We start from the raw sequence: 21,851 nt of genomic DNA on the forward strand, positions 1-21,851 counted from the left end.
TGACCTCTACAATCTACATTCATTTACTCCTCCATACGTTTCATCAATTTAATATGAATTTTACTGTATGTTATCATGTGTGAATGGACATGTTTAATTTCAGTGGACTTTTTTTGTAGCTTGCTCCACGTGTAGTTGTCTTTGAAGTGTACTCTGGTACATGATGGGCAGTAGTATATCACATGGGCGCCGTCACAGGCTCTTTGGCTTCAGTAATTGAAAGCGTCTCTTTCTTTAGTCTTCTAGAGGACGTGAGTGGTAGACTGAAGAACCGGATAGCACGTGACGCCGTCGAAAGTCACATGTGAAATATTACAGGCGGTTCTCTGGCTGTCTCCGTCCGTCAGTCCGCGCAGCTGTCAGCGTGCGTTCGCTTCACATAATGGAGGATGTTGAGAAGAAACAGGTGTTGTGTGTTAGTTCCACTTTTTTATTCCTTTCCCCAAAATGTCACGGCAGTGGATAGAGACGTCAGGACGCATTACTGTGAAAATAGCTTACTGTCTGTCTCTGGAAGAAAACATGTCTTTCAGATGGAATGACGTTAAGAATAGATGCCAAAGATGATAAAGACCTCAACATGCGCTGCTGATAAACTCTATTTACTTTTGTTTAAAGTAAACGGGAGTCGTTTCGGATGCTGGGTTCTGGAAATGAAATAATGTCATGTACAGTAACAACCTGTTGCTTTAATAATTATTCTCATTGCACAACCGGCTCGCGCTTATCACATTCTCATGCGCTCAAGACGGATGGTGCTGCTCCGAGTCGAGCTACAGCGTCCGCATGTCTGCACCCTGAATTCAATAAAATGTGCAAATGTGAGTCATATTTATCGTCCAGCGGTGGGAGCGCGTTTCATGCGGTAAATCTTTCATTGTGCCGTCCTGCAGAAGGGATGGAGGAGTTCATTATGTTGACGTTAACCAGAGAGACGACTGGGAAGACTGAAGCCTGGACATGAACCAAACGTCTCGCTCAAGAGGTTTCAGTCCAGCGTTCTGTTCGTTGCTTGGTCATCTTGAAGATCAGGGCCCGTATTCGTGAAAAATCCTAGTGACAAAATTCTAAGAAAATTCTTGGAAATGTTGGGCGTTTCCCCTTGAAATTACAGAAAAGATCCTAGTAAAGAAAAAAGTATTTCATAAAGCATCTTAACCTCTAAAAGAGCTCTTAAGGTTCAAAATTTTAGGAGTAGCAAGGAAGACTTTTAAGTAGGGCTGCAGCTATCGATTATTTTAGTAATCGAGTATTCTACAGATTTTCCATCGATTAATCGGATAATAAATAATTTTTCTTTATTAAAGAGCAATACTAAATATACAAGAGAAAATAAGACAGGTCTCTTAAAATTTTACTTTTTTTCCTTTTTAGAAAAATTAACATATTTATTGCTGAAATTGCATACATTAATATCTGTGAAAACTAAACCCATTTAGTACATTCCATTGCCATATTACATTCAAAGTGCAACATAATACAAATATATAAATAAGAAACATGAATAAAAATAGAAAGAATAATTTCAAAGGTAAACAACTAACTTCAGCTATTAAATAGTAATATATTTGTCCACATAAACATACAGAGTTAACCGGACTTTTATTTTGGCAGGTCGTCGGAAGACGCTTATTTTTTAGTGCGTTAGCTTCACTCAGTATCATGTTTGAAATAAACTCTCAGAGCAACTCTGGAGATGAAGTTCATGTGCTCATTCAGTGCAGACGCAGACAAATTCATGAGCATCACGCGTGTAGCATGTTAAACTGTGCGGTTCATTCACGCAGACACGCAGAACAGGATGACGTGTGTAACTAACAGGATTCGGCGTCCACTAGTCTGCATCTAGTTTGATGGACTCAATGCAGCCAGAAAACAAGTTTCACTCGCAAAATAGACTTAAACTAAGTAAAATAGAAGTTCACCATTTCAATAAGATATCAGTTATTTATCAGCATGAGAAACACGTGTGAGCGTGTGAACAGATTAAAATGCGTGTGTCTCGTGGTGAATGCGTGAGACTTGAGAGCCCTGTAACATGAATAGAGTTTAGCGGGCTGTGCGTCAGTAATAACGGTCCGTGGGGAAACGCAGTGCTCCGTGTGCACTGTAGTTAAATGGATTAAACGAGGCTTGTTGCCTCGATGATTTTTTGTATTCAAATTACTCGAGGAATCGTTTCAGCCCTACATTTAAGTGACTTAAGAGTTTCTTTAGCAGCAGAGAAAATGGACGAAACGCGAAAAGTGTGAAGAAATGTGTCGCAATGCATGACAATTTCCATATTACTTTTAAGGTTTATCTGATTGTGCATTTTTTATGTTTTTTGTGTGTTCAACTTTAGTTTTTCTTGGTTTTGGGTTTGGTTTGCTTTGAAGCGATGCAAATTGTAAAAGCGCTATAAAATTGTATTGAATGCCAGTGAGTTAATATTAAAGACACAACACATTAGATCGTGCAGGGTTCATGTTTGTGACTGATCCTAGTAGAGACACGCTCACATCTCCAAGACAGCGCAGAAATATCATAGTGGCAGAAATAGAAGAAATCTCTACATGAACATATTGTCCGACTGGAGAAATGCAGCTCTGCAGCAGAGATGATCTGGTTCTGTCACAACCTCATCACACAAACACACAATTATAGCAGAAACGTATTGTGTCACTATCAAATACGTTGCCATGGGAAAAAATAAGGAATATATCTGTATAGGCCTATCTATAGTGCATGTGTGCGCGTGAGTACGGTCAAACAGAAAAAATAATGTGCAATTTCAAACTAACAACCTTATACTTAAAAGGGCTTTTTTTCCTCTTCTTGGCCAACCAACCAATCACAGTCTTTAAAAGACGGTGTCATACATAGCAACAGGGTCAGCCCCGCCTCCTCACTGAGATAAAAGTGCTTGTCTTTTCCTTGCTCAAAGTTGCTCTCAGATTGGTCCTGAAGACTCCTACGCAGACGTTTTTAAGCTAAATTAAGAGCTTTCTGAGAGGATTCTAAGAAGCTTTGAGAATACGGCGCTGATGTAGTTAGTGGCATTATGACTGCTTTCACATTGAGACCAGAGACGTATTTTATTGATTCAAGCAGAAGTAAATGTTTGGCCGTCACATTGAAACGCACTGTCCCGTTTAACTTCGCTGTACAAGTAGAAAGTAAGCAAAGAAAGGTTAAACTTGTCAAAACATTTAAGTGTTACAATTTGCCATAGTTAAAACATCAATCTGCCAAAAACCATGGTTACTACCGCACGTTTACTAGAATAACACCATGGTAAATGTTGTATGAGATGACACTGAAGTCATGCAGCTTCGAGCAGAGATGTGCTGGTTTATTCTCACATGAAAAATATATTGTTGTATATCACTGCTGTCCTTCTGAAACCTCGTATCTCCATATTTCGTGATTCCGTAAATCATTATTATCTGTCACTCTTTATGTTTGTCACTGGGTTTTGCAAATATCTAACCAATAAAAAGTATTAAAAAATGCTCGTCAACTTTGACAACACAGTATTTAATCATTTAAAAAGTACAGTGTTTTATTTTTCCATGTCCTGAAAAACAGCAAATTTGGACATGTCACCCTGGATGACAAACCAGTCAAGATCATGTTCCATGAAGATATTTTGTCAATTTCCTACCGTAGATATATCAAAACTTTATTTTTGTGAGTAATATGCAATGCTAAGGACTTCATTTGGACGACTTTAAAGGCCATTTTCTCAATATTTCGATTTTTTTACACTCTCAGCCAGATTTTCTAATAGTTGTATCTCGGCCAAATATTGTCCATATCTTAACAAAACACGCATCAATAGAAAGCTGATTTATTCAGTTTATGTATAAACCTCAATTTCTAAAAAATTCACAGGGTCACATGTGAGGTTTGGGCAGGACAGCACAGTGTATGTGTACTATGGTATTCCGTAGTATTATTTATAATGAACTGAAAAACTAGTAAATACATGAATTTTTAATGATATTAAGAACACTACAGTTTTTCTACAGTTTACTGTACAAGGTATACTGGTGGATGTGGGTTTTAGTGATTTGAGATTTTCACTAGACCAGAATATCATGAAGACTTGATGGTTGAATTTTTTTTCATCTCAAGCCTGTAATCCACCACCTACTGTAGCAATGCCAAAGTACCCTAACAACCACACGTTTACATGCTAACACCCTAGAAACACAAGCTCGCGCGAGTGCTTGAACACACCTCGTGGTTTTCCTCAGTGAATGTAAAGCTGTTGTGCCAGAGAATGAATGAATGAAAGATGGAGTCTGCTGTAATCTTCCGGCTTGCTGTAGTTGTTTAGATGAATTACAGAAACGTCCGGTGGGGATTTGAGATGTTTTGTGTTTGTGGAGAAAAGTAAAGGATTGTTGAATGATGAATGTTCATTTGCTTCTGAATGCAGGACAGAGTTCAGCGTCTGTGCGCGTACGCGTGTGTGCGCCCGAGTGTGTGTGTGTGTGTGTGTGTTGAATCATTTTTATGCCAAATAATTTTGCCCTATAAATATCTTCAAAGTTTGGTGTTTTTTTTCCCATTTTGTACCACCTCATATTTTTCATCAAAACCAAATATTGTACAAATACACCTCAAGTCATCCCTTTTGGCCACTACTGCACATGTCACGTTTGTCATTATCTACATTTTTCAGAATCAAATTAAAATCAAACGATGTTTATTGTGCTAAATTGGAGGATGGGTCTTTGTATGCATGTTGATGGCACGTCCTTGCATGTCTTCTTGTTTTTTAACAAAGAGTTTTTGAATCCAACAAGCTCTTTAAGGATTCAACAAACACTCTGATGCGCTCATATTTGGCAAGCGGAGGCGAGACTGACCTCACTTTGCCTGACATTTGTGTCGATCGTCCCGTGAGACCACACTGAACGCTGAATCACTATTCACATCCGCTCACTAACAAGACTCTGTTCTGGATTGCTGTGTGCAGATTGGATGATTGTAGGAAAGCAGATGAGATGAGCAGACTTGATCCAAGCATAAGAAAGAAAGGAGAATTTCCAACTTGGTTTATATTTGTAATCCACAAAATATGTCAGATGCTAATGTTTCTGTCTGTTTTATTCATGTTGCCTTAAGTTAATAAAAAGGTTTTTGCAAGATAAAGATACCCTAATATCCTTTTGGGTTCTGGTTCTCAATAAACCAAATCTTAATGACCCAGAATTTCTATCAGTTTATTTTTCAGTAGGGATGTAACGATTCACGATACAGATCTCACGATACGATTCATTCACCGTTTATTTCTACTAAAGGAGTTGAGACAAATTAGAAATGAACAACTGCCCTTTTATAATTTCTCAAACGCTGCATATTTCTTTGTAAAATAAAAATATTTTTTATGTCAAATAACAAAACTAAACTGCAATTTTAAAACAAATTCCACAATCAAATAAAAAATGAATAACACAAAAGTCTCTTTAATAAATAAACCATCTAAGACTTTGTGCTTTTCTTGGATTTTTTACATTTCAGAAATATCAGCATGTCCAGTTTTTCCAAGTTTGCAGTAAACACAGCGGCCCCTGCTGTTCAAAACATGTATTGCGAATCAAACAACATCTGAACCGGCTTGAATCGTCACATATTATAATCACGGTGAATCGTTACATCCCTATTTTTCAAGTAACTTGTATAACACAACACACAATCTGAACGCTTTGACGTGAATTGTTGGCTTTGTTTTCACGAGCGTGACGTTAGCTCACAGCTTCACCTTGATTTCAATAAAGTGATTCAGTTTTGCTTTTGGCGAACAAAAATTTGACCTTTTGTTGCTCGGACTTCCTCCAGGTTTGACTTTAAATGTCATTTAGAGTGACTGTGTACTAATGAAGGGAATTTATGAGGTGAATCAGTTCCGATGTGAATAAAGGCTGTTTGTTCACTCACATGCAGCTGCTTGAGCACGTTATTCCTCATTCTGAGTTACTGTCATCAGTACCTGGAGCTCGTGAAGTTTAGCAGAAGTGTCCGTGTTTTACCCAACAGTATCAGAGTATTCTGAAGTGTGTTTGTGAATCAGTGTCAAGGGCTCTTTTGTGCATTTGTCAGAGAATTATTTGGTATCATGTTTTTACCAAATCACCAAACACATCCGACATGTCGAGACCTCAAATCCTGCGGCTTCCTGTGAGATTTATTAAGGACAGATGGACCGTTTTCACCTCATCCCATAATCTTGAATGTGAGACGTATGTAAAAAGTAAAATTTTACTCTCAAGTGTGTCAAAATTCTAAGAATGACATCATTTTACTCTTATTCTTACAGTTAAGAATAAGAGTGATTTATTAAGGTTCCTAAGTGTTAAGACTTAGTCTCAGCTCCTAAATGAATGAAGAGACTTTACACCAAAGAAACAATATGTTGGAATGATATGATGACAGGGAGGTAAAAAAATATAATAATATAAAAATGTTAAATCCTTTTTTTAAGGATTTGCGGGTTTGGTCTTTTCTTTATATAGCCTACAGCTGTGAGTGTAATAGGATGTGATTCAGCAGCTTAATTATTTAAATGAACTGTTAAAACTCAATTATAAGTGTGTGAAACCACAACGTGGATACATACTGTATCTGTAATATTTTTTGCGCATAGTGCAAAGTAAAATTTGGAAACTGCAATTTTTAACTGTTGCATCTCTGTCGCCATCTCTGTTTGAAAAATGAAATCGCAGGTTACTTTATGTATTTATCTTCATATGGGTTGACGTCAACCGATGGTAAATGTCCCACAAAATCGTACAGCTCAATATATCAATCACTTATGAGCTTGCCGTTGTAAATCAGGGGAAGGTAGGCAGACAGTTTTCAACACTGATTTTTATGTACTTGCCCAATAACTGAATTTTGGCTTATTTTACCCAAATAAGTTATGGATTGCAGCTATGACTTCATCCTTGGTGGCTCCCTATTGGCTGATTCAGAGGTCAAGGGTGGCCGTTTTGTGTTTAAATCATTGTAGTCCTTAATTCACAACACTTACAATCCCTGTGAACCGGAAGTTGCGATGGTTTTTACCTCCGTATTCTGACACATTTCCGTGCGAAAAGGAATTTCAAAGAATAAAATTAATGGGCGTGGCTTGCGTTTTTCACTGCAAATTGATTGGATGTGTAAAAACAGCTGTTGCATTGATTTTGAAATGAAACTGGCAGCAGACTGACAGTTGAAGGGGAGAAGTTAACAGATGCTCCGCCCAAGCCGTCTAACATGCATCATTTGAGATGGATCGTCATTTCAGGGCGAAAGTGCATTTTCAGATTTTAACTGAAGATTATGAGGGTACATGAATTTTGGCCCACATTGATAAACTATTTACTATAAACGCTGCAATATTTCATGAAAAAATAAGAATTGTCATTTTTAATTTCACTGGGACTTTAAGTCAGAACTTAAGAATTCTTAAACTTTATAAAAGTCTCCTACTCTTAATAAAGTCCTACTTCTTACTAAGAATTTTTTGACACTTATGTCAAAGTTTAAGACTACTCTTAAGAGCATTTTTGAGAAGTTTTATACATACGGGCCCAGATGTGTGTGTGTACGTTTCTCAGAGCTTTGTGTTGACTGCGTCTCTGTTTACCAGGCAAACGTCGCTGTCAATCCAAAGAAACAGAACCTGTCTCTGGAATGAGAGAAATGCATGTATTGATCACAGGCTGTGTGTCATCTGGTCAGTTAGAAAGAGTGATCACCATAAATCTGTGAGAAAGAAAGTCAGCCGGGTGTAGTTCGACATCACTCATGAGTGAATAATGAAAAGGATTCTCCGGTGTTTTCTTTTATATGCGGTCAGTCTTCATCGCTGTGATTGAGCGACGGCACGCTGTGACCGCAAGGGATGTGAGTTTCAATCATTTCTTAGTGGAATGTATCCTTATTTAATCTTATTTAATGTAAGAAGAATCAAATGAAATGGTTTCTCCAAAGGTAATCTTGTTAAGGAATACGTCCGGTGTCATCTGCAGGACATATGACCATCGTGGAAACTGTGTGGGTTTGGTCAGATTTTTATTGTGTCGTTATTTTCTATGTCTAATGTTAATGGGACTTTGGGACTTCTCTCTCATGTAGAGCACATGCTTTCTGTTAGAAAATTCATGTTGGACGCAGTTGAAGGAAAAGAGTGCATATGCAGGAAAAAATGCGTTCATGTAGTTTACATCAACCTGTTTCTTTCAGTAAGATGCATTTGTTGTAATGCAATGTGTGTTTGTGTGTGTAGTTCTTAGGAACAGCTTTAATGCGTGTATAAATGTGGCGTATATTAGTTTTGTATAGCGGGTATCGGCATAAACAATGATTTATTTTCTGTTTGTTTCAGTGTTATTTATTAAAAGCAAAATTCTTTTATCATTTACTAATCCTCATGTCATGTCAAAACTGTGCGGCTTTCTTCTTCAGAACACAAAAGAAGATATTTTGTAGAATGTTAATAAACAAACAACCCCACTGACTTCCATTGTATGAACACAGAACCACCGAGACATTTCTCAAAATATCTTCTTTTGTGTTCCACTGAAGAAAGACTCGCACAGGTTTAAAACAACATGAGGGAGAGTAAATGATGATCTCTTTAACACTGAAACGCATTATTTTTCTGATAAAATGCTTTAAGTCAGATAAAACTGAACATCACACCATGTCATCATCGCACTGTAAAGGCATTGTTTTGAATTTTTCCATCAGTTCGTGTGTTTGGCTGTTGGTTTGTGGGAACTCGTAAAGCATCCGGCGCGGTTCCGAACTCTTCACTTTGACCCTTTTGAAGGCTGTCAATAGTTCAGGAGTAGGCAGAGGAGTGCTGACCTCTGACCTCTGGCTGTCTGGGGGCCGGTGGTCCGAGAGATGCGATTGTGCAGTGAGAATCTTGAAGTGGGGTTTGAAAACACCGGGAGGTGTGCGCAACACTTTCCCCCCCTTTTCCTCCAATTAAAGTCATTTTTGATACAGCTTTCCTGTAGCTCAGTGGTAAGAGCATTAACAACGCAAGGTTGTGGGTTCGATCCCAGGGATTGCCTATGTATAAATGTATAGGATAAAGCAATGTAAGTCGCTTTGGATAAAAGTGTCTGCCAAATGCATCAATGTAAATGATTCACACAAGAGGTCTGCGCTAGTCCAGACCAGACGTGTTTGTCCAAGTGACTTACATGTTATTAGAATTAAATAGTATTACAAAGAACACTTTTCTGACTTTAGTTTTAGCTAAAGTGTCCGTAAAGGCTGATCTGTATTTTTAAGTTGTTGTTTGGTTTGTGTTAGCAGCAGTGTTTGGTGTAACTAGTTACTAAGTAATTAGTTACGGTAATTAAATTACTTTCCCGTTGAAAAGTAAAGTAAGGGATTACTCTTATTTTTCCTAATTTAAGTACGGTTACTTCTGATGTGATTAAACTAAATACTGTTTGTAATATACGTGTGTGCAGTAGTGGAATTGACATCAAAATTCAAAGTCTAACTTTAAAATCTGTGCTTTAATGTATAATTCTCACATTTGTAATACTTTGGTCAGTTAATAAGAGAACTTTATGTAGTTTAATATTATTTATTTGAATGAATTAAGAGCCGTTTCATGTCTATCCTTGAATCACTTAACTAATCAAGGTTGATGTAGGATATAGAAAGTAATTATTAATAAGTAATTAAATACTTTTGGGAGAGAGTCATTTTACTATTGAATATGTAATTAGTAACTAGTAATTAATGACTTTTTCAGAGTAACTTGCCCAACACTGGTTAGCAGTATTTCTGGGTTTTATTAAAGGTAAAGCAATGAAACTTTACTCAATTGATGGCACACAACACGTGATGAGAGTGGTGGTGTTGGAGATGTCGTCTCCGTGTATCAGCAGCGTTCAGCCGCAGGCGCTCAAACAGCTGTGTTGAAGGTCTAGTCACAGAGTCGATTACAAACAGCAACTCAGCGTTTCTCCACGAGGACGGGCTTTGATCTTCTGCCGCCGTTAAACTTCAGGATCGCTCTGGCGTCAGATAAAACTCCAGATTCTTGTCTTAATGACAGGGCTGAACTTCCTCACATATCCCATCATGCTCTGATTTTGTAGGAGCTGTTGCTGTATTAATAACTGGTTGTTTGAAACTCGTTGTAAACGTGTTTAGTTTCGTATCCGTTTGGGATTTTTGGTTGTCGGAAGACCTTGTGTCTGTCCAGTGAATCTGGCTGAAGTTTGATCGATGTGACGTGTCGTGGGTTGCTTGCGCAAGCTGCTATGAAATACCTCTCCAAAATGGAAGACGTGGATTTCTCTCCGGTTTGGTTCCAGGAAGGAGCTCGGAGGCCTCTGACCTTTCGTGACAAAGAACGTCTTCTCATCCTAACACCCGAAGCTGGGAAGAGCAAATATTTAGCGGGTCCCGCAACAATGAGCCATCACTAAATGTGTTTCATTCCCGAAGTCCTTTGAGCTCCCCGGAACGGGGCGGAAAACTGAAACGCAAGCACACGCTGAGAGTCATTATTGAAGTTTCCTTTGGTCTGCTTCATTACGCCCGCTAGATTTTTCTTTTCATCATTGAAAACGCGTGCTCGGGGTCCCTCCTATAAATCTTTGAGGCGGATATTAGCTCTTTGGAAACTGTTTGGAAAACTACTTAAAGCTCATTACGCTGTGAAATATTCACTTCTCTCGTCTCGCACCGTAACACTGACTCGATTGTCTGACACTCCGTCGCTGTTTTTATGGCTTCTATGCTTGAAACGTCTCTCCGTCTCAATTCTTTTGCCCGTTAATGACTCATTCTGTACAACAGTACATCAGGTGAATGTCAAGATCTAATGTTTAGAATAAGCAAACAGAAAGAGGATGATTTACTGGAATGTGTAAATCTTACAGATTTCACAGGTGCACAGTTTGTACTCTTCGTAGACTTCATCCGTCCAGAAGTTCAAATCCCATTCACACAGATTTCCACCACGTTCGACAAACGGTTTTTCACATTTATTTGCATGTTTAGCTCTAGTTCTAGAAATTGAGTTTGCACAGCACAGTTTGGGAGGAGATTTTGGCTCTGTATTTTTCCTTCCCTCTAGTTTTGTTTTATTCGTCCAAAGTACCTTTCAAAAGCGCCTGGGAAAGTGTCCGTGTAGCGTCCCGTGAGCTGTGCGCCGGCAGACGGACTCCTGATGTCACTGATGGTAATATAGTTTGAGCTCATTTAATGGATGAACTTTCTGGGCGGAGAATGTGTTTTAGTCTCCTTTCAGTTTACTTCACAAATCATCGCGCGCACACACACATTATCATCTAATAAATCTGAATCTGGCAGGAGCTTATGCATTTCTCCGTTTTAGAGTCGCGGCGATATCAATACTTTAGCCAAAAGCGCTACACACGCCCCGTTTATTGTAAAAGAAAAAACTTGGTTTTGCAAAGACCCTCGAGCGCTCATATAAACGTAGAAAGAAAGAGAAAGAGCTTTGAAGGCAGGGTTCACCCAAAAATGAAAATTCTGTCATCATTTACTCACCCACTGATTGTTCCAAACCTGTATAAATGTCATTGTTCTGCCGAACACAAAGGAAGATATTTGGAAGAATGTCAGTAACCAAACAGATCTCATCGCCCATTGACTGCCATAGTAGGGAAAATAAATATTACGGGAGTCATTGGGGGGATGAGATCTGTTTGCTTACTGACATTCTTCCAAATATCTACCTTTGTGTTCAGCAGAACAACACAATTCGTACAGGTTTGGAACAACCTGAGGGTGAGTAAATGATGACAAGTTTTCCTTTTTGGGTGAAGTATCCCTTTAAGATGGCCCTTATATGAGTCATATGGATTCAATATATTCTCTGGATATTCTTCTCATGTGTAAGTCACAGTTTTGTATTGGTTGCAGGTATGAGAGCAGCTGGTTTTTATGTCTTGATACCTGATCTTTTCTTTTGAAACGCAGAGGGTTTAACATACAGAAAGACCCGGATCTCTCCTGTCTGAGCTCTATTGATGTGTCAGTCCTGCCGCAGTATCACTTTTCTTGCTTGATTTGTCATTACTCTCAAAGGCAGTGTGAGGAAACTCTCTTCATGTAGAATATATATCGCGAGTGATTCTTTTGACGTTATTAAGAGTATTCAAATCTAGTGTGCTTGCGTTGTATGAGGATGCATCTCATAAAATAACATGAAATCTCTTCATACTGGATTCACGCATGCACACACGAACACATTTGTTAGTGTGACAGACAAGCGCGCACACATGTATGTATTTATAGTGTACACTTGTCAAAGCACATTCATCATGACTGTGTCTGTCTGCTGGTACCCACACGCTAATGTTTCTGTTGGCCATCCTCGACAAAACTCGCACCTTTTCTGCAGACCGACAGAGAAACTCAAAGACTTTTGACAAGTTTTAGGAACAAAGGAGGTTTATTTTTTGTACAAGACGTCTGTCGATGCTTTTACTCAGGTGAACTTCAAGTCAACTCGAAATAGTGTTTGCAGAGTACAACTTTATTTGATGCATCATTTGAGTTGATTGGGAGATAAAACAAGGTCTTAATGTGACGGGAGGGATTGGTGATGTCACGAGGAGGCAAAGCAAATAACTGCATTGATTTGATTGTGTTTGTCCATTGGAATAATGTGCATTGATTTATTCAAACACAATATGTTTCATTTAGGTTTTCTTTTGACAATATTGAAAATGTGTGCTCAGTTTTATTCTGCGTTTGTATCCTCAGATGGAATGCTGAATGTGAGATCACTTGAATACTTCACACAATGCACTGTTGTTTTAGTATAATTGAGTTTGTCTCTATAGTTTTTGAAAGTTATTAGTTTGACAGGCACATTTGCTTTCGCTGCCATAAAATGGCCACATGTGGTCCGGGCAGCAGTTCAGATGTTTTAGGGGCGGAGTTTTGCTGCATATTGAACAATCCAACATCAATGTGCCAAAAAATCACTTACAAACTCTACTTGCATCATGTGTGTGCGTGTTTTTGTGTGCGTGTTTGAGTGTGTGTTTGTGTGCGTGAATGTCTTTTTGTGTGCGCATGTGTGTGTACGTGTGTTTGTTGTGTGCGTGTGTGTTTGTGTGCGTGCATGTGTGTGTATGTGTGCACAAACCTGGTGATCTCACAACAAAGAAATCACAATATGGCATAAAACTTTCAATATAACTACAGCTAATGAAAGACTTTTTAAATAATGTAATGTTTAAAAAGTGTGGCCAGTTAACATGAATTGATTTTATAAAAAATAAACACTATCTAAACTAGTATGAACAACAGTCTTTTAATTATTTTTCAAATGCATGCAGTTTTTTTCTTCAGACAGTCTGTTTGCACTTTTACACATTTGTAACGCTGCAGAGCCATTCAAAATAAGCTAAATGAAAGCCTAAAGTGGTGATTAAAAAGGCAAAAAGCAGTTATCCTGATATATTATAAGTTCAAATCTTGATGTTAAGCTTCAATGTCCCCATTTGAAGTCCTGAAGTTGTATGAAATGTAGATGGTTTGTGTAAAACACACAAACACAAAGTAATAAAATATGCACCGGATTCTTCTGTTGTTGTGTTATTTTCACATTTTTAATGCGGGCAGCAGCTGTTGCTTCATGACAATCATTGGGAACATGACACAGGCGGGACGCCAGCGGAGCGCTGTTAGCATGAGCCTGTTCATTAAAACATACACGCGCACACACACACGCACACACACACACACACACACACACACACACACACCGGGCCGCTGAGTGAAATCATGCAGGGCGAGGTGATTTGGTTTGTGTTGGCAGGAAGGCGGCGGGATGAAGACCAGGCTGTAGAGTCGCGGGCGTAACCGAGTGGCTACAGCTGAAATCTATCATGAGCTTATGATTTTTGTGCGGTTTTGTGGTCATTTATCACAAATGTTCTTATAATTTTTTGTTGTGTTTTTGTGGTGGTCTTTTACACATGTTTATGTTTGAAGATTTTAATGAGTTAAAGATTTAACGGCTCTTGTGTGTGGAATCCACTTTAATCCAACAGTGTAATGTTGTTGTGGTTATTGCTGTTGTTGATGTCAGATTATGACTAATGGATCATCATTTTTAGTCCGTCTGACTTTTTAAAGAATTAAAAAAGGGATTATTGAAAGAATGTTGCAGGATATTCAACAGCAGTAGTGTGTTCATGCCATTTGCCACACAACATCATTTTCTGTTCATTTCTACTTTTTACTTTTCTTTTAAAGCAAAAAGCACGGTTATTATAATGAATCTACAGGAGAAACAGGCCAAGTGTTTAAAAGCAGACATGTGAAGCTTGCTTTTCTGTTAAAGCATTTATAACATTATTTGAAGAGTTTATTTCCAAAATGAGATATACTATGACTAGATATGAACTCCAATTAATATCAATCAATCAGCAGTTGGTTTGTTTTGATTTAAGACATAATAAAAACAATAAAAACAGAGTTATCTCATTTTGGAAACAAACTCTTCATTTATATTAAAGGGTGAAAGCTTGACTGATAAAACACTGAATATAGCTTTGAGAGAAAAGCTCAGCTATACTTTAAAAAACGCTTTTATTATTATTATTATATACGTATTATAATATTCCTTGTGTTGCCTTATGCACTTCCATTGTAGGTGCTTTACTCATCCTTTTTAGAATCGAGGATGAGATAATACAATTCATTGTGGTAATGTTCATTATCAAATGCTGTTGATACAATTGAACTTGTATTGAACCGGTAACATTCCTAATGTCTGCCGTTGTCTGCGTTGAATGAGTCGATGAGAAGTGTTACAGCTCTTAGGAAATTAATTGTTAGTCTGTTTAAATATGTTTTGCATCAAAGTGTTCTAGTACAGTAAGGCGTCTGTTTCTCTTCAGTTTGGCCTTGAGACATCATGTCAGAATTCCTCTAGTCCCTGAACCTCCCTCTGTTGGAATCTGACGCCCCTAGAGAAACTTGACATCCCCGCTCCAAAAAGTGTCTGGAAGAGGACTGTCTGACGGACGTGCTTCCTTCTGAAGTCCTGTTGTGTCGCTCTAAACGCCAACAGAGGGAATGAAGGTGGAATTCCAGAGTCGCATGCTGTTTGCTGAGCGTCAACCAGATGATCTCAGATTAATTTTGGATGACGTCCCTCAAAGGCGAACAAACGGGGTGAAATATACAGCGATTCACACTCTGGATGAGGAATCAACTATTTAAGATCAAACCGCTCTTTGCTTTTAACCCATCCGCTGCAAGGATGGTCATACAACCAGACCGTTTTATATAAGGTTAAGTTAAATGATACTCAAGAATGGAGAGTTTTTTTTAATTTGCTAAATATTTGTCTGTTCATTAGTTTGCGTGACTTACACCAAACAACACGTCAATCAAATATAACACATGAGATACGCCGGCACAAGACTTCGATCTAGACATCATTATCATTGGCTATCATAGAGAGCCGGGACAGCACACTTTCTCTCTCGCACCTGAGAGCCGTTAGGCAACACTCATATGAGGAATGTAAATCAAGAACATGGTCCTGGACACGTTCCCAGATTTCATTTCCAGCCAAAAATCCCATCCCTCCCTACTTTTATGGATTAACATTGTTGGATCACAGAATGAAAGCATATGAATGTGCTTGCGCCTGCCGCATGGCTTGCACCTGCATTTATTTCTTGGTAAACAAGAAAAACTGCGTCAATGTCCTTATGATATGACTTAACGTTTCTTAAAATAGTTTCACTTTGATTTGCTTCGTAATTTGCTTAGTGTGTATTGATCTTGGTGCAGTAAAACACATGTGGGAGGAGTCGTCCATCCCATTTGAGAGAGATCGGGTCCCCTAGAGGTTCAAAATACAGGAGTTTTGTTGAAAGATTTTGTTTTATTTTATCCGTTCGTGTGGAAAACAAACGGTTACCCGATTGTTGGACTTTTAAGGCAGTCCTGCATGTTCAGAAATTTGAAGAGACAATTTGCTCAAAAGTAATATAAGGTTTTATTTATCAGATGTAAAAAGTATGTAACAAAGCTTTGGGTTGCCAGACAATCTCCTCACTCCGCCACAAAAAACCAGCAACCCAGATCATTTCCTGACATGCAAATTTATACTGTATGTGACGTCGGTCTATCTTCTGACTCCTCCCCTTCCTTGTAAGGAGTGCTGCTCTCTCTCCCTCCACCGATCACCTTGTACCACGTGTATCTGACTCCATTCCTCCTTGTTAGTTCCTGCAAAACATCATCTATGCAACATGTCTGCAACCTGTGGTCTGCTGCTAATAAAGAGGAAGTATCGTCTAGAGACAGTTTCATATCGCAAAACAACATGTAAAAATACTTTCAGTAAAAAACACTCAATCATCTAATACTTTGATTATGCAGCATTGTTTCTTAATCCTATGGTTCAATAAAACACATCAAAACTCATGATTATACTTAAAACATATGCATTGGATTAATTCATAACATTCCCCTCTGTTTGACCTTTTGGGTGTGTGTGTGTGTGTGTGTGCTGTCTTGCACGTACGCATAGAGTTTGTTCCTCATTGTGGTTAAGCTAGCTTCCTGTTTTTCTGTTGCAAGCAGTATAATTTTAACCAGAAATTTCCACTGCTCAACACAGCAAACACATTTACACAAACACAATGCAATGATTATTAATGAAATTCACTTATTGATTATATAGTAAATACTTCATACTCATATTCTGAATAATATTTCCCACACGATGAAGTTTAAAAACTGGAAAGGTCAGATCATGTGGTGCTTCATCTCATCTTTAAACACCTCCACCATCAGTCTCCATCCTGGCCGTCATGTATGACCCTCATCCATCTGTGATTATTTTCTTCTTGTCGTGCCGTGATGTTGGCTGACCTTGTGGGTTTTGATGAACTGTTGGCGATGGCTACAGTTAACTGCAGTGCTTTGATTATGGCTTCACGCAGCAACGTTGCTCTCTCTTTGAACGTTTCTTTTCTTTGAAGTTCAGTCTTGGAGTTTCGCTGCCTGTTGATGTTTCAGAGATCTTTGCTCTGACCCACCCTGAGATGCGCGGCCATGTGGTTCTGGCATATGGTGCAAGCACATTCTTATCCGTTCCTAGAAGCATATTTTTAAACAACAATTATTTTAAAATTTAAATATTTTGGGTGGGGTTGTCTATTTGGATGACCATTTGCATGTTGTTGTGGTAATGCTAGTGAGACCATAGTGTACCAAATATCTATGTTGTATAAAGATTTTCTTACGATAGTTAGTAAGCTAGACTTTTACATGAAATAGCCTGTCTTTGACAAAAAGAGAAACCGTCAGAGACATTTTAATGGGTTTAATGGTTATAATGGGAATTGTATCGGTTTTAATGGAAACTATAGTATAAAGGTGTCTGTGGGTAACATGTTGGGTACTATTGGTGGAACGCTACCATTAGAACACCACAAAAATGTACAGGAATACTACGCACAAAACACTACATAAAAGGAAAGGGCATTGAATGGAAATATATGAAGAGTTTGGTTCCAAAATGAGATAATTTTTTTTAAATCATGTTTTTTATTGTGCATTCCAATTAATATCAATCAAACTGCAGTTGGTTTGTTTTTATTTCAGCCATAATAACAAAAAATACGGCTAACTAACAAAATAAGCACATGATAACATAATAAAAAACATGATTTAGGTTATATCATTTTGGAACCAAACTCTTCAAATATATATATGTCAATATATCGACTTTTGACGCAACAAAACTAAAACTCTCTCAGTTCTCTCTCTCAAAAAAGAAAATAAATCAAAGTTGTCTACACCACCGCTGTTTATAATGTAACCGCTGTGATTGGTCAGACGCGGGCTGACGTCACCGATCTCGACGCGTGCTGTGTAGGCGGTGCGCGCGGCTGATGGAAGCGCGTTTGTCGCGTCGACTGAACGAGGATTGAATGTGTTCCGTTGTTCTAGCGAAACGCGTGAAATAGCTCGCTGTTTTCAAAAGGATTATAGTATTTCTCTGTGATTATGGGCTGCCGTGGAGCCGATCTTGTTACTGCAGAGTTTGTGTCCGTTTGGTGAGTTTTGCACGCGCATGTTTGGACGGCTGAGGCGAAGATTGTCGAGTTGAGGAAAAGTAAATAACGCGGTTCGGAGACGCTGGCGTTCAAGGCTTATCTTAAAAAAAGACCAATTTACATCTTAACACACCTTATTTTTATCAAGAGACCCGTGGATTGTTGACAGGAGTTCACGAGGAATGGAAATCTGGACTCTGGTGTAACGTTAACGGTGTAAGTGTTCTCGTAGATTTGATAACGTTTTCCTTTAGTTGTCCTTGTGCAGTTATTCAGCTTCCATTAATCGCCGCATTTGTTTTGATTATAGGAAAGAATGTGTTTTTACATGCTGCTGTTTGGCATGTTTAAAAGAACACATGTGAGAGTTTTGCTTTATGTATCTGGTCTCAATCGCTCCTGAATTCATGAACATGTGCTTATAACCAATTCTGCTTGTTTATTTGATTTGGTTTGTAAATTCTATAGACCCACCGTGTCAAGACACACTGTGATTGTCAACCCAGATGAAAACTGTAAGGGATTTTATGGTAATATATATTGGTATATATGGTAATATCTTCTCCGTGGGTAATATGGATAGGCAGATACAAGTCAACCATTCATGTTCATTTCCCTGAGAATGGTAAACACTGTTTCTCTGTGGGGCGTTTATTTGAGCATCCTCACATAGCATCAATGGTTTAACCAATGGCGTGAGTATGACGTGGTCTTCAATGTGATGAACAACACCTGTGGTTACTGTACAGTGTACACCTGTGTGATGTGTATTTGTGATGTATTACAAACATTTGTGTGACTTTAGTGTATGCAAAACGTTTTAGAAATGTTCACATTTGTCTTCACACTTCACATACTTGCTTTACAAAGACTTAAAATGAACCCTCTATTCTAAGGATGCACCGATATGTAAATTTTGGCCGATAATAACCGATAATGCTTTAACATTGGAAGCCGATAACTGATATATTGGCCGACGTACAGTATCTAAATCTCCCTAAGACTGAAACAAAAGGCAAAAACTGCTTTTATTTGAAAACATTCACTGCAAAAAACAAGGTAAAGTTCTTTTTTTTACCCATGAGGATCATGTATCACGCCTACTTTACACTTGTAGTTAACGATCCTTTAACCTTCAAACTTTTATGGTGTATTTTTTATCTAATAAACTAATTATAGATGTTCTTCCAGAGCAACCCAGAGAAATGTTCTCAATGGCCACATGTCTAACAGGTCTGATTCAAACAATATGCTTTTGTTCCTATAATTTACACATTCATAAATACTGTATCTACATACTGTACCTACATCAACAATGTTTTGCTAATAGCAGTAAGTGAATGATCACGACAGAAAGACAGTACTGTACTGTATTTGAACTGTGAGCAGCGTGCGGTTGAAGATTTATCGGCTATAATATATCGGCCTAAATTTTATTATCGGCCGATACTGATAACATAAAAAATGACCATTTATCGGCCGACACCGATATCATACAAAATGACCATTTATCGGCCGATACTGACCCCTACTCCATTCCCTTAAATTGACCCTACACTGATAGAAATGTTCAACTGTTAGACTGTCATCTTTTTGGCCTTTCCAGAATGCACGAGGTATCCGGTCATTCATAGCACGGTGCGTGTGTTTCCCTTTCCTCGGGGTTCCCTTTTCAGAAGCTCTTTCTTTCCGTCCGGCTGCTGTTTACTGAATGCGGCTGATCTGCAAACACAACCAGATTTGTTAGTTCAAGCAGGTATTTCAGAGGCCGTATTTATAGCACACACCAGACAAACAGAAACGGCTTGATCGTCTCTATACGAAAGGAGATCTTTCATGATCTTGATATCTTTATTTGCGATGCTCGTAGCCCGTAGCGTTGGTTTTGGTTTTATAAAGGAAGATTTGTGATGTACTCCGCACAAAGGTTTTGAGGAGCGGCCGCTCTGTACGTCTGGGCAAACTTCCAGTATCACAACCTTGCGTTTACCTGGGTAATACGCTTGAATGTTTTCAAAGTGGCATGCGTGTCGTGGTAAAATATGCAATGAAACATTGAATATTGCGCAGGCACTGCGCTCGTTTCCTGGCCATGAGGGCTGAAATTCAAGGGCACCGTGAAACACAGACTCCTCTGCTGTCTGTAATGTGTTTCAACCTGTTCCTCTCAATCAAACAAATCCTTTGAAATCTGCTTTGTGCCTTTGTGTGAATGATGTCATCGAATTAGTCTACACTCTCAAAACGCATATTTGTACTTCATATAGTTAAGTAATCAATGGCCGGCCGCCGTTATATTGTATATGACGCCATTAATGATGCATCATGGGAGGAGGAGTTTAAAATTGATTTGATTTTGTGTGTTTGCAGAGTAAAACCCAGCTCAGCGTGCGGTCGGTCCGTGGGCAGGAAGGACCATGGCCCTCAGTGAGGGCTTTGCTGACCTCGGCCCCCTCAGCAACGGTGGATCCTCTACGGTTGCCAGCCACCCTGCCACAAACACGAGCGCAGACTCGCATCAGGACCAGGAAGTCATGCCGTCCAAAATAGAACCCGAACAGCCCGCTGAGCAAACGGAGCAGGCGCAGTGCAGGCGGAACGGTGTGCTCAGAACGAACGGCACCGTACGTTTGTCTTCGTCTGGTTCCTCATCCTCATCACATGGGACGGATTCACAAAGGTTGGCTATGCTCCTGCCCAATGCCCTGTCGCCCCCCTGCTGCGTCTGCTGTTCGTTACGTCAGCCCGTCTGTTGCAGCGGGAACCAGCGAGCTTGTGCCCTCTACCCGAACGCCGTGTCCTCTGCGGCGGTTCACGTGGGCTCGGGCATCCCGTGTTTCTGCATGCAGCATCATTGGCAGGAACATCTTCAGAATCAACCCAACATGGCCACACTGAGGTAAGCGACGATCGTTAACTTCCTTGAAATTATTTTTATGTACATTGTAGGTTGGACGCGGCGTAAAACGGAGTACAGAATGGACGGATACAAAGTGATGATCTTATTAGACTTTTCTTCAGAAGTATAACTGTTACTTTATCTAAAGCCAGAGATCAAATGAAACCTTATGGAGTTTTTGGAACTATGCATTGATGTTTTTCATGCAGACAGAACTATGTCAAATATCTGTTTGATGTGTAGATCTTGGATTCTACTGGATTAAGTTGACAATAATGTACAAAGACGTGGCCACTCACCTCCTGCAAGGTTTTGATCAGCCTTTGAACTAAAAGATGTTCATCCGTCAGAAACTACATATGGTCTGAAGATCAAATGTTTAGGGTCACTTCACCAAAATGTTTTTCATGATCTTTTTGAACTGAAGGCATATGCTTAAATATCTGAAATTAGAATTGCAGACAAAAAACTCTGTAAGAGGTCAGATTAGATGGGAACTCCTTCAAAACGGTTTTAAAAAAGCATTTCAGGGTGCGACCTCAAGAAGCTGCTTGATAAAATGACTACACTGAAAATGTTAAAACATTGCTTTGATTAATTTTGTTGTCTCAACATAATTCACAAAGTTATATTTGCGTTATTCCATAGTTTGTACGAATGTAACGATTCACGTGATACAGATCTCACGATACGATTCATTCACGGTTCATTTTTACAAAATGAGACAAATTAGAAATGAACGAAATTATCTTTTATGATTTCTCAAACGCTGCACATTTCTTTGTAAAATGAAAATATATTTTATGTCAAATAACAAAACTAAACTGCAATTAATCAAATAAAAAATGAATAATAAAAAGTCTCTT

At 38.8% G+C, this 21,851-nt stretch overlaps 1 protein-coding gene across 3 annotated transcripts in view; it reads left to right on the forward strand.

Annotated features, from left to right (window-relative positions):
* disp1 (dispatched homolog 1 (Drosophila)) overlaps positions 1-21,851 on the forward strand; it is a 39,773-nt gene that overhangs the window by 3,711 nt on the left and 14,211 nt on the right. The window contains exons 1-2 of one of the 3 annotated variants that reach the window (XM_057352040.1): positions 17,906-18,302; positions 20,457-20,985. In XM_057352040.1, the coding sequence (XP_057208023.1) occupies positions 20,504-20,985 (482 nt within the window). In that variant the 5' untranslated portion in view covers positions 17,906-18,302; positions 20,457-20,503. Of the gene's footprint in view, positions 1-17,905; positions 18,303-20,456; positions 20,986-21,851 lie in introns of those variants that run through there. The other 2 variants (XM_057352042.1, XM_057352041.1) reach the window with 2 other exon arrangements.

The sequence above is a fragment of the Triplophysa rosa genome, linkage group LG15, assembly GCF_024868665.1.
Source record: "Triplophysa rosa linkage group LG15, Trosa_1v2, whole genome shotgun sequence".
Taxonomy (NCBI): domain Eukaryota; kingdom Metazoa; phylum Chordata; class Actinopteri; order Cypriniformes; family Nemacheilidae; genus Triplophysa; species Triplophysa rosa.